We start from the raw sequence: 13,454 nt of genomic DNA on the forward strand, positions 1-13,454 counted from the left end.
TAAGTAGTCACAGAAAATGTCATTTTCGTGGAAACGTTTTATTTATTTGAAAAGAAACACCACAAATATACCTGCCTCACTCTTTCAAAGCAATGCAAGTGCATGCCCAGAATCCGAGTAAGGAGCACACTGCTAGATGAACCATCTTTAAAACCCTGAAGCACAGTGCTCATGAAGACTAGAAATGGACAATCCAATTATCAAACATAATATGTAAGAGTAAGCACGTACAATTCAATGGTCATGAAAAAATAGAGGATTAATCAAAATATTTTGTTTAAAAATATGAAATTCAAGTTATGTGGAAATTGTATGCATAAAACCTAGCGTACAATCAGAAGGACTCTTCAATGGTCACTTCTAAGAACACATTAACTTGAGTTAAAAAGTTAAACTTATTTAACTTTTCTCTTTGAAAGCACTTCAAAACTTCACTACTCAAATTAGAACACCAATTTGAACCATTCCAAAATGCATTCCACAGCTCTTATCACATGCACCCCCAACCCTCTGTGGTGTGCGGAGACACACCAGCTAATGGATCTAAGTGAGGAGCGGAGCCGACCTAGGAAAGAAAATGTCCCAGTCAAGTTAGAGTCCACGTCTGGTCTTCACTTACATTCTTGCCCTTCCCACTGTCCCTTTTCATGGTGTCTTTGGAGAAGAAGCAACTATGTGGCCAGGACTGGTCCCCCCTCTCCACCTGACAGGTATCTATGCCAGGCCTCATTCCTACCCCTGGACTACAAGAGTTACATTACAAAAGGGCCAGGTGACTCTAGTATTACTGCAAAAGAAAAGGGGAGATGTCTGTAGTGATTACTGCTTGGTCACCTTGATATCAATTAACCATTTAAATAAAGCCTAAAATGAAAAACTAGAAACCAAACTGCACACAGACAACCTTAGGAAAACACAAAGTAAATAACCACACCACCAAGCTCCTCGTCTACTCCCACACCACAGAATTCACTTTTCCTATAACAATCCTAAACCTCCACATGGATGTTCCCTTCTGCTGGCAAGAACAGACTCACTTGTCAGAATCAATGAACTGGAAGCTGCAGGACAGACAGGCAGTTTCCAGTCCACTTTATCCATCAGGCTGGTCTTCCCTGGTCTCAGTCCGCACACCTGAAGTGATGGAAGCCTCTGGAGAAGGCTGCTGGGGGGAGCCAGCCTGGCTCCCTGCTGAGGGGGTGGGCAGAGAAGTCCCCACACACAGTGGAGTCCTCCTCAGCTTGATCACTCGGTTGGATGGAGACTTCTTGTCAGACAGGAGCACCTTGGCTGGTGGTGGCTGTGTAGCTTGGTTTTCAGCACTCTGGGCTTGAGGGGAAGCAGGAGCATGCCCAGAAGCCCCTGTGGCCACAGGGCACTGAGCTGCCTTTCCATAACTGCCTCTTTGAGAACGGTTTGCTGTAGCCTGAGAGGTGATCTGGGCAGCACTGACAGGTGACACCCTCACAGCAGCTGAGTTCTTGACTTTAATTTGGGTGCTTGTGGAAGGGCCCAAAAATCTGACAGGCTTAGGACCAGCCTTACAGTTCACACCTTCATCCTCTTCACTGAGGGTTAGCAGCCGCCTGGAAACACAGAAGCAGGAACAGGTCTCCAAAGTTCACATTCAGGGCTAACAGAGAGCGGCAGTATGTTCACAGATAGTATTACAGACAGCAACCCGCCTCCTAGCTCATCCCCACCAAGGTCAACTGAAAAGCAACGTGTTTACTAGAGACTGCTTCAATGGCTTTACAAATTGTATCTTACAATCATACACAACTCAACCAGTGAGGATCTGGAGTGTTGGGTAAGAATTAGACTACATATCACTCTGTCCCCAAGAGCTCTGCTGTGCTCCACAGAATAATCAAGAATATTCAGTGCTTTCTTCCAAGAACTGCAGGATTCACAAGCTTACTGACAAGAAAGCATGATTCACAACCAAATAAATGCTTAAATGCTACTCTCCAATTTGAGCTTTAAGATCCCTGTGGACACAGAAAGGCCTGGAGAGTTCAGGAAAGGTACCTGTTTAACTGCTACAATGTATTCACCAGTCACCATTGCCCTGACAGCCCCTAGACTCCACATGCCATGAGACACATTTGGAGTCCTGCTAGAACAGTCAAGTCCATTCTAATGTCAGATATTTTTGAATATGAAAAGTACTGAACACATTACTCAAAGAGTCCTGAACTGAGTCGACCATTCATTATAAACAGCCTAAAAAGGGAAAACACTACCAAAATTGACCTCAAAACTGTGACAGTCACCGCGTGGCAGTGGCACACGCCTTTAATCCCAGCACTTGGGAGACAGAGGCAAGCGGATCTCAGTGAGTTCCAGGCTGATCTGATCTACAAAGTGAGTTCTAGGACAGCCAGGACTGTTACACAGAAAAACTCTGTCTCAAAAAAACAAAACAAAACAAAACAAACAAACAAAAAAATCCACTGTGACAGTCCCGCCTGTTTGGCCTGGTTTTCCACCTGATTCCTGTCCTGAGGCACTCAGCACATGGGGAACCTCGAGCCTCCATGAGCTTCCTCTCCACAGTATTACAGGGGGTGAGAAGCATCTGCTTGGAAACGGAATCATAGTCTAGTTCTATTTCCATACACCAAAAAGAATGCTAATATAATATACTCAACATAACTATACATCACTTTCATTGTCTGGTCTACACATCAAAAATGATGCTTCCTACAATCCCAGAGAAAAGATCACTGACAAACAGGGAGGTCACCATCAGCATTCCTGACTGCTTTGTTTCCCGTCTCTGTAACTGGACTCTACACCAAGGTCTCTCCACCCACCTTGGTACAATCACCATTTCAGTAAAATAATTCTTTTGTTGGGGGAAGCTGCCAGTAGAACATGTGCCAGTATCCCTGGCCTCTACCCTTGGCCATAGCATCCACCTTCCTACAGAGTACAACAAAAAAGCTCCAAACATTGCTAAATACTCAAGAGAGGGGAGAGTATACAAAAAGTCTGTCCCAGTTGAAATCATTGCACTAGGCTTGGTGTTTGCTGCTGGTTCAAATGACAAAATAATGATAATACAATCAATGTATTTTTTACAAAAAATAAAATGTTACGAAGAGATGATTATTAAAAAATGCATCAACTTCTCTTCATTTCTTTGAACATCCAGAGGGAAAAAGTAGGAAAGCACATTTGAAATTCTAGTTATGAATCAAACTCAGAACAAGTAATCAAGAAACAAAAACACCTGATACTATGGATAAAACTGAGACATTAAAAAAGAAATACAATTTTACATGCACTTAAGACACAGCTGAAGACACAGCCATGGGGTGAATTTAATGCTAATAAGAAAATATTACCAAATAAAAATGCAATTTGTGTCAACAGAAAAGAAAAAGAAAAAGAAAAAATTCAGAATAAGGCACAGGGAATTTCAAGTATTAAGCCTACAGAGACTGCCAATAAATCCCGGGTTTCCCTTCTTTGGGAGGACAGCATTCCCTCCCAGTGCCCACCACTGTTCTTACAGCCACCTTCTCCTTTCAAGAGCATACCTCCACAACTAGAGTATAATCCCCCTACTTTTCATAGTTTGGGTAACTTTTTATTTATTGAGATCATTATTTCACTGATAATGTAGAATATGCATGTAGGTGATTAAGAAACTTAGTAAAGTCAAGAATTAGTCATTTCCCCTTTATGATGGCTACAAAACGTATCAACTAGAGATTTAAAAACAAAACAGAATCACTGATAACCTCTTTCGGATTGGGGTCATATGGCGCAGGCTTCCATGTAGAGGCCGCTCTTCCAGAGTCCAACACTCGATCAGCTCATGGGGCACTCGCCAGTAGCTTACACCTTGAAGATGAAAAGATAATTAAGAGAGCCATGGGTAAACATTAAGTCGTCTATGACTGCCCAGAGGCTGTCTGCACCTGTTCCTCTCAGGTGATGAATGGAGTGTGTACAACACAAACAGGAAATGCTCACTAGTAGCTCCAGGACAGTGGAGTGGCAAAACTCATGAGCTAGGTCCAAGAAGAGCTGGCTGCAAACCAGGGCTCTATGGTTGCCTGGCCTAGAAAGTGGCTCACTGTATGCTCAAGTGACTGAGTGTATGCTGGTTAAGGGCACAGGCTCTGACCCAGTGTCTAAATCCCACTCTGTCACTTAGTAATGTGACCTTGGGAATGGTATTTCCTCATCCTAATTATCACAGTATGTACCCCGCATGGCTGCCGTGATCATTACATAAGTTAATAGACATGAAGTGCTTAGAAAAGGTTAAGCACTCTGAAAACCTTTGGGGCTTTACAAACAGTTGCAGCATTGGCTAAAGGTGTAAAGGATGTGTGCAATGGTGAATGCTTTGTCTGCTGCATTGGTCACCAGATATGGCTCAGTAGTTAACAGCAAGTGCTTGAAGGAGACTGTAGCAAGTTCACAGCACCCATGTCTAGTGGTTCACAAATGCCTGGAACTCCAGTTATAGGGGAATCTGATGACTCTTTCTGGCCTCTGCAGATACTTGCACACATGTGGGAACACACACAAATAAAAAATACAACAAACCTTTAAACAAGAATAATCTGATACTTATGACTTCTGAGTCAACGTTTAAAAATGTATCCTTATGAGCCTCTAAGTAAAAGAAGTCAGATGTAAAAGGTCACATACTTCATGATCCCACTTACATGAAATACCCAGGACAGGTAAATCCACTTTGACAGAAAAAGGACTGGGGTTGGGAGGAGCTACAAGAGAACATGGAGTGGAGAGGAAGGGGGGATTCCTTCTGAGATGATAAGAATGTTTGGAACTAGACAGGTGGTGTTTATAAGCTGCAAATGCCACTGATACATACACATCTTAAACCAATTCATTCTACATCATGTGACTTCACTTCAACCAAAAACACACAAAAATTGGGGCTGGAGAGATGGCTCAGAGGTTAAGAGCACCGACTGCTCTTCCAGAGGTCCTGAGTTCAATTCCCAGCAACCACATGGTGGCTCACAACCATCTGTTATTCGATCTGGTGCCCTCTTCTGGTGTGCAGATATACATGGAAGCAGAATGTTGTATACATAATAAATAAATAAAATGTAAAAAAAAAACCCACAAAATTATATACACAAAAAAATACTTAAAGAATAATCTTCAATAAAAAATTGTGTTTTGTTTATTTTTTTTTCAGTAATAGCTCTCAGGTCCCCAGAATGAGATCAGTGTCTGTTTTTTAATCATTAAAGTTCTGGTAAACATGACTACCTTAGTAAATTTGGCATATTGTGAACATGAAGCCCCTGGGTTTGATCCCCAGAACCAACACCCAAAACAGAAAATCACAATCATTCCTAATCCAAGACCCAGGAATGCATTAGTACATTTTCACCCCAATACTTCCATTTGTTTTCAAACACAGTCTAGCTATCTAAACCAGGTTGCTCTAAAACTCACTGTATAGTCAAGGCCAGCCTTAAACTCAGTGAGTCTCCTGCCTCAGCCTCCTTAGTGCTGAGCATAGAGGAGTGAGCCACATGTCCAATCAAGCCAGTTTTTGTTCATTTGTTTGATCTCTTTTTTTTAACATTTATTTTAATTTGTGTGAACATGGACAGTCTACACCAGGGGTCAGAGAACAAGTTACAGAAGTTAGTTCTCTCCTTCCACCATGTGGCTTCTAGGAATTGAACTTGGGTAATCTGGCTTGGTGAAAAGCACCTTTACCTGCTAAGCCATGTCACCAGCCTCCTTGCTTACATCTCATGTTCAGGTTAGAAGCACACTTCTTAGAGTGCTGCCAGCTACACCACAGGTCTAAATAAACTCTTATGTAATTAAGTAAGCACAACTAACAGAGCCATCCTTGAAGTCACTGAATTATAAACAGATAATAATATCTAGCACTCATGCATGGGGGTAAAGACTTAAAAGCAAACTGCCTCGATACCACCTTATGGTGACAGACATCTGACACAATAAAAAGTATACTCCTAGAAAGAGAGGGGCGGAGTAAGAAGAAGGGAAAGACAAAACAAGGGATGGAGAAGAAAGATGCAGTGTTTTACTCTGTGTTTGGGATTGATTTTATGGTGACACAAGTCTATAATCCCAGCAGAGCAGGAGGATAGCCCCAAGTCCCAGGCCAGCCATAGCTACAATGGAAGACCTGGAAGAGAGAGAGAGAGAGAGAGAGAGAGAGAGAGAGAGAGAGAGAGAGAGAGAGAGAAACATACCTGTGTCCATGAAACAAAAGAACTACACTGTACCTTTTCCTTCCCAGGCATCAAAGGCGTCCATCATTTTCTTCAACTCGGCTACCGAGTAATAGCTCCAAATGTACTGAACATTATTTCCCGCCTCTCTAGAAACATTGCAAAAATGTAATGAAAATCTACTATTTATGCATGAATGTGTCTATTTATATCAAGCTAGCATATGCTCAATAAATACTTGATAATCAAGTTAAAAAATACCTAAGCACAAGTCATTCCTCTATGACCCTAAGCTTAGGTGTGCACTCATAAATTACATCACAGTCTAATGTAAATTTGATCTCCTTTTCATGGTAGTATTTGTCAATTCCACAATATGAAAATATATCAATATATTTTAAAAACATTTTAAAATATTATATATACACACACACATATACATACACACACACACACACACACACACACACACACACACACACACACACACACATATCTGGGCATAGTGGCTCAAGCCTTTAATACCAGGACTTCGGAGGCAGAGGCAGGCAGATCTCTGCATTCCAGGCCACCCAAGGCGATACAAACCAAGGAACAAAAAAAACCAACAAAACAAAACCAGCTAACTCTAATTAGAAAAGATCCAACTTTGATGCCATTTTCCTTGCATCATACCAGGTGCTTGGACATCTTATGCAGAAATACTATTGCCTGGAAAGGATTCAGAAAGACAGTACTTCCTGTTACCTGAAAGCAAGCTTATATGGCTATGGATTACTGACTGGTATATGACCCACTTCACTCTCCCATGGAACATATAGAAGATAGAAAATATGTTAAGTGACTTTGCCAGTACAAATAATATTATAGGGACATAATAAGATGACAACTTGTAAGAATTTAACATGTCCAAATCATAGAAGCCTAACCCTAAAAGGTACAGGCACAAGACGCAGTGTGGCCCTGGGTCACTCAGTGTGCCTGGTGACCCTAGGCTAGCTCTTTGCCCCACACTGTGGTTAGGGGAGATATTGGGCACGTGACATCTTCTTTCCACTCTATAAAGACCTATCATGGGACTTGAGGCTCAGTGTACCGAGAACCACCGTACTCGATACTGCAAAAGGCCCAGGGCTAAAGTCTCTGTGCAAAGAGTGTAATGTTCACCCCACTCTGGAAACAGCCATCCCACACTTCTGAGGGCTCTGCACACTGAGGCAAGCCCATAGCTTCTTGTCATCAAGCATGGTATTTCATACACAAACAATTCTTAAAATGATTAAGATGTCAAGACTTTATGTTGTTCTTTTCCACATTTAACTCTGAACATACCTTTTGAAGATACTTTTACTGTGAATTCTTCCTCCCAGCTGCTTGTCAATGGCATCTGTCCCATCAGCTTTTGTAGCATAGACACCAATAATTCTACTCTCACAGCTTGCACCAGATGTGTTCAGATAGTGGAGAACCCAAACTGTTGGTTTATTGCAAATCAAACCATATGAATCACAGAAGTCTGTTAAAGCCTAAAGCAAATACATATATATAAACTTAGATTTAATTATGGAACAAAAGATAAATTGCTATATTACTTTCATGTAAAGCTAAAATTTGAGCTGGTCATAAAGAGAAATAAAATGATCATAAATTTTAACTTAGTTTATAAACATAATTGTAATGAATTAATTGGAGAGAGGGTTTTTTCTTTGTAACAACAACAACAACAAAAATCTCAACAACTCTTCATTTAGAGAAAATACTTTTCCAAACAGAATTTTTCTTTTATCTCTTCCCCAGGCTTGCCATCATCACTTTTAATTTTACAATCTTCATATAATAACTAAAAGTTAGATCTTCACTCTCCTCATTAGAGTATTTTCTCAGACTTCTCACTTAACCTCCCCTTTTCTTTCTATTAGCTGGCCCCATGGCAGGTCCTTATTTTTAACTCCAAATTCCAACTATGGACTAATCAAATGAATTGCTCTTCTACACTACAAGGTAGCTATGGTGAGGTCACCTGGTGCTCACATACTTAGGCCGGATTTCATTCACTTGCAGAGTAAGCACCACTATCTGCTGAGCACCCTTAGCCCCTGCAGTGAAAAAGAGAGACAGGCCAAATACTACAGGTTCATAGCCAATACAGCAGACAGACACAGCTGAGCTCTCAGCACACCTCGTAGTAAGTCTGGCCATGACAACACAAAAAGCACAGAACAAGGGACTCCTCCCAGTACTGTGGCAGCAGCCTCGATACTGATTTAAACACATTCAGGATATACATCTTGGTGGGCTGTGTCCACTGACAGATCCTTAGTGTCTGGAAGAGCAGGTGACATGAAGACGACACCTACTCACCTACTGCTTACCTACTCAATCATGAAGCCAGGGTCCTCACATGGCTTGCACTTTCATTTAATCCTACAAAATAACTCTTCTGTTGATCTATAATATTATGTGTGCACATATAAGAATTCTAAATTACACTAGAAACTGTTTTAGGGCAAGAACTGGATTCCATTTCTTCGTGTTCCACAGAGCCCTTTTACAATGTCATTCATGCCACAACTTTTGAAATAAATGGGTTTTGGCTGTTGGAATACATGCAGGCACAAAGACTGTAGAACTGGGATTCAAAAGATGATGCTAACCCTCTCTAATCTTCCAGCAAGGCTTTTTTTAGCCCTATTCTGCAATTTGCTAAGTAGCATTATCCAGACTATCACTTGGCAATTAAATGTATGAAACATCAGTAGCAGGATCCCTAAACCCGTGCAAATGCCTAAAGAGGATTTTGTGCTGCACTCCTACTAACCAGCCATCCATCAGTTTGATTCCTGAACTGATAGCAAAATCTAAAGCTCAAATCAGTTCATATCAATTTCCAGGACCAACAACTGACAACAGGAATAATTTTCTTATGTGCTAAATAGCAACAAATGCAATACCCATTAATAGGACATAGATAACAAAGCTTTTCAAGTCATGTAAAGATCTTTAAAATGTGATATAAAATAAAAATGTCTTTAAAAAATATTTGTTGTTCCCTCAAAGGGAACTAAGCATGTCTCTTAACATGACAAACTGCTACACTCACTAAGTCAGGTAAGAGTTTATTATTTAGTAGACCAATTCTTTTAAAAAACAAGTTATCTTAGTAAAAAATATAATACCATCATGCCCTCATTAATGACAGTATTTCTCTAATTTAAAAAGAACTTCAGAAACCAAGCGTAGTGGTGTGTACCTTTAATCTCAGCACTCAGGAAGCAGAGGCAGATGGATCTCTATGAGTTCAAGGCCAGTCTAAGACTACAAAACCAGTTCTAGGCCAGCCAGGGTGACATAGTGAGACCTTGCCTCAAAATAAAAACAACAATAATTTCAGAAGAATAGTTCTGTTAAAAATAATCAAAAGTGTTACATCTTCAGAGAGGCACATAAACTTAATAAAGCTTTTTTCCCTAGAATTAACTTTGGCCTTTAAACATGAGTAGGAATAATTAAGAAACATATTCAAAATGATAACAAACTGCTTCATGCTTGGTATATGTGACATCACAAACTATGCAAAATAACATACTGCTTTGTGCATAATAAATATGTATTTTAAAACTTGAGAAAATGCCAAGACCTTTTTAAGTTCTATATTTGACCTTAAAGAATATGTCTCCATTTCATTGGCCAAGTGGTCAGACAAGCTGTAAGGATAAGGGATGCCAAAATAATCAGCCTCTTCCTGCAAGGCGGTTCGGGTCTGCTCATCCGAGGGGATCTGAACTTCTCCATGGAGATAATCCAAAATGTATTTAAATAGCTGTCCATCACGGTCAATAATACACGCCCCTGGAAAACAATTCCAAGACAATTGTGCAGAGTCATCACTTCTGGTTCTCTGCTACTGAATGACCCACAATCTGAACTCTCCATTTTTCAACCATGGGCTCACACAAAAGCACATGGCAACACTTACTCTACAGTGGCCGTTCTGTCAGCTATGAGGGTAGCTGCTTCTCTGGGGAAACACTTTCTTCCTTGAAGAACACAGAGAGAAGCTAGTATATAGTCAGCTTCAGCCCATCACCCCGAATGTCACATGAAAGGGACAACTTTCAAAATATAGTGATCCCATAATAGGGTCATGGTCGGCCTTTATACCATCTCACTTCTTTGTCAACATACAGGAGCAGCACCACGGACTTTAGAAAAAGCTATTCAATTTCTCTATGTGCTTAACGAATCTGCATACAGTCCCAATGAGGTCAGTAATTAGTAGGCTAATATATGTTCCAACAAAATTAAAGAAAATCATAGGAATTTAAAATAGATCCCCACTTAAATGAACATTCACATTCATGCTCCAGACTTCAGACATTTACCAGATTCATCTGTTTTTAGAGGGAAACGCCCACTAAACATAGATGCCAGCATGGAGTCCTTAAAGCGGCACAGAGACTCTCGCCGGGCTGTGTAAATGCAGCCACCCACGTTCAGCCGAAGAATGTCTAGCAGGTCTTCTGCTCTGTGGTCTGCCATCCTTCCCTTGGACTCCTGGAGTTTTGGCATAAACTTTCACAAATTTTGAAATAATTGCAGTCCCAGACCTCTGTAGAAACAAAGGACAAATATCTCTGATCTTGCTGAAAATAAATGGATAAGATAAACATATTTCTAACATGGTATTTTGTGTGATATGAAAGACCTAGCATATCTGCAATATGCTAGATTGGGAAATTTTGTGTCTGAGGATTTATAAATACCTAGGAATTATAAAGCACAGTAGATAAAATGACTAGAGAATTATACAAGATAATACATAGTCGGGCACATGTAAAGCAAAAACAAGATATGCTTGTGATCTCTGGCACTGACATATGTTTTTTAACAAGTCTGAAGGAACCATCCAGACTGAAGAAATCGCTGTGTAACACAGGCAGCCACAGGGCTTTACCAATTACAATCACTAGGTTCTTGGGTGAATAGCTTATCTTCATTTTCTTGCTGCCCTATATATAAAATGGAGGTGGCAATGGTCCAAAGATCTCCAGAGAAGTAATTAAGGTGACACATAAAATGTATGTGGCATAGACTAAGTATACAGCAAATGACAAATTATACATGATGATACAAAATTTCCCATAGAGCATACACTGAGAAACTTGAGACAAACTTTGGAGATTAAGGAAACAGAGGATCAACTGCCAATAACTGTAATCCTTAAACTGTAGTTTATTCTACAACTAATCAATATACCATTTATTAACTGGGATCAGAATTTTATTTATATCAAGGGTTAGAGGGATGGCCCATGATTGAGAGCACTTCTGTATTCTTACAGAAGACCTAGGTTCAATCCCCAGCACCACATGGCTCACAACTGTCTGTAACTCCAGTTCCAAGGGATTGGATACCCTCCTCTGACCTCTGCGGTCACTGTGTGCACATGGCACACAGACAGATATAGACGCAGGCAAAATACCCACAAACACAAAAATAAACATAATGTCCAAAAATGTTCTCTATTTATACAGGTAGCCAGATTGCTCTAGATTGCTTGTCAATCAGATTGCTTCTTTCACTCTACTGGTGAAAGCTTTGGGGAAATTTGTTGTTGTTGTTTTTTAAGTATCTTTATCCAGTCTGGAGATTGTTAACAAATGACTATGGTTCTCTACTAAATCTGAAATGGGCTGGAAATACATACTCTCTCCACTGACAACCTGCAGTATCTAAACTTCCATAGCAAGTCTTTAAAGAACTGCCAAACTCAACTATATTCACACCAATTCATTTTTACTAACCCATCAACTGAAATCCTTCCCCGGAGGCACTAACTTCACCACAAGAAACTGAGGTAGGCCAACAGACAAAAAACCATTAGGAATCCAGCAAGGTTCAGTCTTCCCAAACCACCTACTGATGTGACCTCTTGCTGCCTCAAAGTCCTGCAGTAGCACTACAACCAATCACCAGGCATGGGACAGAGCGGGTCCACTGTCCGAAGTTACCTGATCCCTAGAGTTCTATTTTTCATGTTCCTAGATAAGCCCCATTTCTTGCAAGATCGTTTCCCATGCAGTTAGAATCCTTGCACATTTTTTTTTTAAATTTTATCCCATGTGTTTAATCTCTACTTCTTTTTTTTTTTTTTCTTTTCTTTTCCCCCCATAAGCTCAAGAAAAGCAAGGGCAGTCATTTTCAGCAATTCCCATTTACTGAATGCTTCTTGTGTACCAGACACTGTGAAGAGAACTAGACAGACATTACCTAATTCACAGAAAAACTTTATCAAACAAGAATTACTGTCCCTACTGACAGATGAGAACACTGGGGCCTAAAAAGAAGAAAGGAAAATCACTGGTGTGTGCGATGTCCACACAAACTTGCCTGTTAGTGAGACATGGAGCCCGTCATAACCCAGGGCAGCCAGGCAAACCTGAGAGACCAGCTTCAGGTTGTCATGGACGCACCCACAGACTATCCCCGTTTAACACAGTTCCACCTCTAGGGCTCCTGATTCAGGCCCTTCACTGGCATCAGCTGCCATCTGAGGACCCCAGCACAAGGCCAGCCCCTGTGATGGCACTCAGATGCACCCACTGAGGCCTCATGTTGTGTGAAGACGGGGTTCCCTCACGGCCATCTGCACCAAACCGTCGAGGATGTCTGCTGAAAAGGCAGACTCCCCGGCCACAGCAGGCTCTGATTCAGGAGTCTGAGAGGCGGGGATCGGCGTGCCCGGACTCCACTTTGAGAAACACAGTGCAAGGGGCTCACACTCCTCCACCCCAGCCGGACAAAACCCGGAAGGGCAGGCAGGCGGGCGAGCGGGCGGGCGGGTATCACAAGGCCCCACTGGGGTCTTTCTGGGCCGGCAGACCCCAATTCGGTCCACGCAGGCGCCTGCATTCCGAGGCGCCCATGTCATCAGAGCGGCCGGGACGCCCCCAAGGCTTCGGGCCCGCCACCCACCCGGCGCCCGGCTCCTCCGCACGGGCAGGCGGAGCGGCGACTGCCTACTGACCTGCGGCCGCCGGGCCCTCGGCGCAGCCGCCCGACGCCGCGGGGCCGGACGCGGAAGTAAGCCGGCGCCCACTCGGATGCTCCGCGACTAGTGGAGCGGAGCGACCCACGGCGCCCCCGTGCGGTCCCGACGCGCAGTGCGTCAAATCGGGAAGGAGGCCTCGCCCAGGGTACGCCCCGCCCGCGGACGGCGATGGCCACGCCCCCAAGAGC

At 42.1% G+C, this 13,454-nt stretch overlaps 1 protein-coding gene across 2 annotated transcripts; it reads right to left on the minus strand.

Annotated features, from left to right (window-relative positions):
• Window positions 1–19: 19 nt before the first annotated feature.
• On the minus strand, window positions 20–13,387 carry Kctd18 (potassium channel tetramerization domain containing 18). 2 transcript variants are annotated; one of them, XM_027396928.2, is made up of 7 exons: window positions 13,243–13,387; window positions 10,598–10,824; window positions 9,853–10,064; window positions 7,548–7,741; window positions 6,270–6,364; window positions 3,753–3,855; window positions 20–1,586 (listed from the first exon to the last, which is right to left on the minus strand). In XM_027396928.2, the coding sequence occupies exons 2-7, from the start codon at window positions 10,782–10,784 to the stop codon at window positions 1,094–1,096; spliced, it is 1,284 nt and encodes a 427-aa protein (XP_027252729.1). In that variant the 5' UTR covers window positions 10,785–10,824; window positions 13,243–13,387; the 3' UTR covers window positions 20–1,093. The 2 variants fall into 2 exon arrangements, with proteins under 2 accessions (XP_027252729.1, XP_027252730.1); XM_027396929.2 differs by lacking the exon at window positions 13,243–13,387 and adding an exon at window positions 12,606–12,838 and having other exon boundaries at window positions 1,094–1,586.
• Between the last annotated feature and the right edge of the window lie 67 nt (window positions 13,388–13,454).

Source organism: Cricetulus griseus, chromosome 2 (assembly GCF_003668045.3).
Source record: "Cricetulus griseus strain 17A/GY chromosome 2, alternate assembly CriGri-PICRH-1.0, whole genome shotgun sequence".
Lineage (NCBI taxonomy): Eukaryota > Metazoa > Chordata > Mammalia > Rodentia > Cricetidae > Cricetulus > Cricetulus griseus.